At 39.9% G+C, this 4635-nt stretch overlaps 2 protein-coding genes across 2 annotated transcripts in view; one reads left to right on the top strand and one right to left on the bottom strand.

Annotated features, from left to right (window-relative positions):
• polr3g (polymerase (RNA) III (DNA directed) polypeptide G) overlaps positions 1-4635 on the top strand; it is a 19481-nt gene that overhangs the window by 7957 nt on the left and 6889 nt on the right. The window lies entirely within an intron of this gene.
• Positions 1502-4635, bottom strand: part of mblac2 (metallo-beta-lactamase domain containing 2) — a 4739-nt gene continuing 1605 nt past the window's right edge. The window contains exons 2-3 of the mRNA XM_032517042.1: positions 2917-3131; positions 1502-2202 (exon numbers count right to left, since the gene is read on the bottom strand). Coding sequence (XP_032372933.1) covers positions 2026-2202; positions 2917-3131 — 392 coding nt within the window. The 3' untranslated portion in view covers positions 1502-2025. The remainder of the gene's footprint in view (positions 2203-2916; positions 3132-4635) is intronic.

Genomic DNA, 4635 nt, shown 5'->3' with positions numbered 1-4635 from the left:
ATTAGCTTTGTAGCAACTCATTTGGCAATGGCTCAAATGTAACAGACATTCATTAATATCAAAAAGTTGCGTACTAAAGCTTTAAGTATAACATAATAAAGATCCTTTATTGAAAGCCCAAGCTATTCTTGTAATTCTGCTATACTGTACTCTGCAGTGTTGCGGGACTCCATTAAGGATAGTGGCGAAATGTGAAATATCCAGCAAATATTATGCAACACAGAAACATTTCTTAGAAATTAGTTAGTTTCTGGTGGCTGTGTTCCAGGCAACTTTCTTTCAAGCTGAGAAGTTACATGAAACTCCAGTCAACCATTGGGTCAAGAGAGCAAGAATATAATGGTTTGTTTACACTGCCATTTATGTATTTAATGATGTAAGTTATATAAGAAAACAATGTGACTCAAGGCGTCAATGTAAAAAACAAATCTTATAGGAGGGTCTGTGTCTCTGTCAGTGCAGTAAAAACTTTATTTTTTTCTTTCTCTGTCTTTATTGTTTCCTGTTTGGTAACAATTTCCCTCTTGAGGCTCAGAACGGGGGCAACCGTTTCAACTAAGAATTAAAGCTGTCAGATGTTTGAAAAACAGCATTTGTTACTGTAAATTCCTCTTTATAAGTTAACAAATAAACCTCTCTTTGTCTTTTGTTACCATATTGATTTTGTCATAAATGCAGCTATATTAATACCTGATTATCATAATGTTAACAGATGATGTGCAGATCTTTAACTGTTACGTAACATTGAATGTTATAACCTTGCAGGAGTTTCTCGTGTTAGCAGGCTCCGTGTCCTGCATGTGCGCCCGCCCTAGAAGGCAAACGTAAAATGAGAAATGTGGGAATCTCGTGTCTGAATAATATAACGTTAATTATAATAAATGTTTTATCAAATCAAAACTGGCTCCTCCTTTTCCCTTATAATAACAGAAATATTACATGTAAATCTGTCAATGGTAAGACGTTTTTGGTTGAAATCCTGTGTATCTTACATTGTGATTGATACAGTGGGGAGAACAAGTATTTAATACACTGCTGATTCTGCAGGTTTTCCTACTTATTCTTTAATAAAAATTACAGATCTCTACAATTTTTGTAAGAAGGAAAACCTGCAAAATCTGCAGTGTATCAAATACTTGTTCTCCTCACTGTATATGAATTAATTTCTTACTTATATTGACACCGTAGCACATAATATATTAGTCTTAGCTCACTGTGTTCAAATTCTGTGTTGTAAACTGGGAAAGTAGGCCCAGGGAAACTTTCTTTTTCCACCACAATCACTTTTTCCTGCAGTGGGAGAGCTTTCTGTTGGATCAGTAAAGTACTTAAGGTGCACTGCACTTTGAGCTGATGATGGCTCATAGGCAATCCAAGTTCCTCTTTCTATCTTCCTCCAGCAACTAAATCCTACAGGATCCCATCTTATGTGAACCGCTGGCTGAAGATGAAATTCCACAGAGATGCTGCAGTTGTCTGTCTTGTAGATGGAACAAGAAAAGCAGGTAGAACAGAGGCTTTATTGTCAATGTTTCGATACCAAAGCCTTAGATTGGTCAATAGTACAAAGCACTGTTACAAATGTAGGAGGTAGTTGACACTGAGTCTTCACTGAGCATTGTAAAATGCATAGAGAAACACTATGGCCATACTGACTCTGCTTTCTGTTTGCAGTGCAGCGTTGTACCATTGTTGTGCTATTATAATTCCACAACTGCTTAAAGTATAAAACTCATAAATAAATTCATATCCAACTCAACAAATACATATGCATTAGTATAGAACAGAATCACATTATATACTTTATATTATATCCTTTATGTGCTGCTGATTATTGACTTATGTAACCCAAGCGGGGGCTTTTTACACAAAGTTTGGCAATTCTATGACTTCTGTTGGATTACATAAGTAATTGAAAAAAATGTTACATCAAGTTACAGATAATTGAGGGGCATATCCAATCCATATTTAAATTAAACATCTTTCTCTGTGCGCTTGTGCTTCCTCCAGCTCCGTGGTTCCCTCTCATGAGCAGGCACTCCGTGGGTTAAATGCGCGCAGCGCCACCCCAGCCAGAGTGCCCCAGAAAAATGTGGAGAATTTTGCAGGGCACGTTCCAGCTCTGCTGATATATGTGGATGCAATCCGGTGGAGCCGCTTCGCACCAAAGGTGTTGTAGTGTCCAGGGAGGACTTGGTCAACCTGTTTAATGAATACGCCAGTTGTTAAACACTTTTAAAAAGATGTACACTGCATGTTACATGCCATTCTAAATCATCAGTTGGGACTCGAGCAGAATTTCTCTGGGCACCAATCTGTATCCATTGGTACATGGTACATAGGTCTGATTTAAGGATGATTATGACATTTAGCAGCTCAAAAACAAATTCTGGAAATGACTTAAAGGTCCCGTATTATGCTGATTTTCAGGTTAATACTTGAATTCTGGGTAACGTGTTAACGTGTTTTAATGTTCCGAAAAAAAATGACCTATCTCATACTATCTCTCTGAATATAGCTGTATTCATCTTCTGTCTGAAATGCTCAGTTTTGTGTATCTGTATCTTTAAGACCCTCTCCTAAAAAAGCCAAGTCGGCTCTGATTGGTCAGCGTTTCCGGGTCTTCCGCATCTGCACTCTCAGTGTCTCGGCACCGTCGTTGCTCTCAGTGAAAGACTGTAAAAGGCATCGTACTATGGGTTTGATGATACTTTTACAGTATTTGTATAGAACCTTGAACCGCATTATAATAAAAAAGACAAGGAAATCTTACTTTTTCCAATATGGGACCTTTCTTGGATATATCGGTCGATATATGCAAATATCAGATTTTTAAATGACCAAATATTTGTATCGTATCGGCCTTAAAAATCCTTTATCGGTCGGGCTCTCCCCCCCAGTGTGTATCTGTGTTACCTGTTCGCTGTCCACCAGCCCCACCAGGCGCTCACAACTGCTGATGTAGTCACTGACGCGGCTGTAGGGCAGCCAGTCGATCATGGCTCCGTCATACACTACATCTCCACTGAAAAGCAATTTATTGTCGCGGTCGTGGAGGCAAATGCTGCCCCGAGAGTGACCGGGCATGTGCAGCACCGTCAGCTGTCTGTCGCCCAGGTTGATGACATCACCTAGACAGGAGAGAGGGAGGGATAGTATGATGTTTTTTTCAAAATCATTCACACATACAGACACAATATAACTTGTTATTTCAAGTAGCGACGTTCCGATACCAGTATCGGAAAAAGCCTCCGATATTGCCTAAAATGCTGGCATCGGTTTTGGAAAGTACTGGAGTTTATGCACCGATCCAATACCAATCCAATATCTGTTACACCGATCCAAATTAGCCCTGAAGAAAATCTACTTAAAAGCAGTTTATTTATGTCCTTTTTCCTGCGGTGACTGAGTGTCAAACTAGATAATAAAAGAAAGTTCTATGGCGTTCATTTTTTATGTTTGTTCATGTTTCATAACCTGAGCCGGGCCGAACAGCAAAGATAGAAATCACATCACATCCATACAGGGATAGTAGTAAACAGCTGTTAAAACATAATAAAATATATGACACACTGGTATCAGATCAGTACTTAGTATCGGCTGATATACAAGTTCAGGTATTGGAATAGAGATCTGGAAGGAAAAAAAATGCTATCGGACCATCTTAAATTTCAAGTCCACATCCCAGTTCCAGGCATGTAAACTAAATCCTTTTCTCCGTCATAATTCGGCTGGCTGAATCGAGCCAGGGTTATATTTGTTTCCCACAAGTCACATCTTATAACCATGACATGCAGAGTCTCTAGGACATTCAGTTTGGTGGCAGTAGCTCTGTATACAGGGAGTTGGGTTGGTAATGAGGGGACCCGGAGGGTCGCTGGTTCAAGTCCCCGTACGGACCAAAGTAGGAGCTGTGGACTGGTAGCTGGAGAGATGCCCTCCTGGCTACTGCCTTGCTCTTGAGCAAGGCACCAAACGCAGCCCACTGTGTAAATTGTAATTTCCCCATAGGGGATCAATAGAGAGTAAAGAAAAGAAAATAATTATATCATTGATTTGGTCCAAAAGTTGTACAGTGTGACTTAAACACCAAGGAATGACATATTCCAACTGCACTGCAGCAGTGGCCCCGACACAGCAGAACAAGTCGGTGCATCGACTGATGGGGCACAAATTACACTCTCTAGGAATACTAAACAGGGATGGGTTAAAATAATCACCCCTCCAATTGAAATCAATCTTTGGTTGAGAGCCCAAGACTGATGTTGATTAATAAAATCCCAAAATGTATCTTTTAACATGTTAATTATGGTAGTGTAATGTTAATCCTCTCAAGTAAAAAGTACTTTAAAAACGTTTTGGGTGGGTCAACTCTTAAAGGTCCCATGGCATGAAAATGTCACTTTATGAGGTTTTTTAACATTAATATGCATTCCCCCAGCATGCCTATGGTCCCCTAGTGGCTAGATATGGCGATAGGTGATAGGAACCCTGGGTATCCTGCTCTGCCTTTGAGAAAATGAAAGCGGAGATGGGCCGATCTGGAATCTTAGCCCCCTTCTGAGGTCATAAGGGGCAAGGTAACCTCCACTTACCCACAGAGAGAGAGAGAAACATCATGGCTTTCAAACGAGC

This window comes from Etheostoma spectabile, chromosome 5 (genome assembly GCF_008692095.1).
Source record: "Etheostoma spectabile isolate EspeVRDwgs_2016 chromosome 5, UIUC_Espe_1.0, whole genome shotgun sequence".
In the NCBI taxonomy this organism is placed as follows: Eukaryota; Metazoa; Chordata; class Actinopteri; order Perciformes; family Percidae; genus Etheostoma; species Etheostoma spectabile.
The sequence above is the reverse complement of the archived record's forward strand: the minus strand, read 5'-3'. Positions and strand labels throughout refer to the sequence as shown.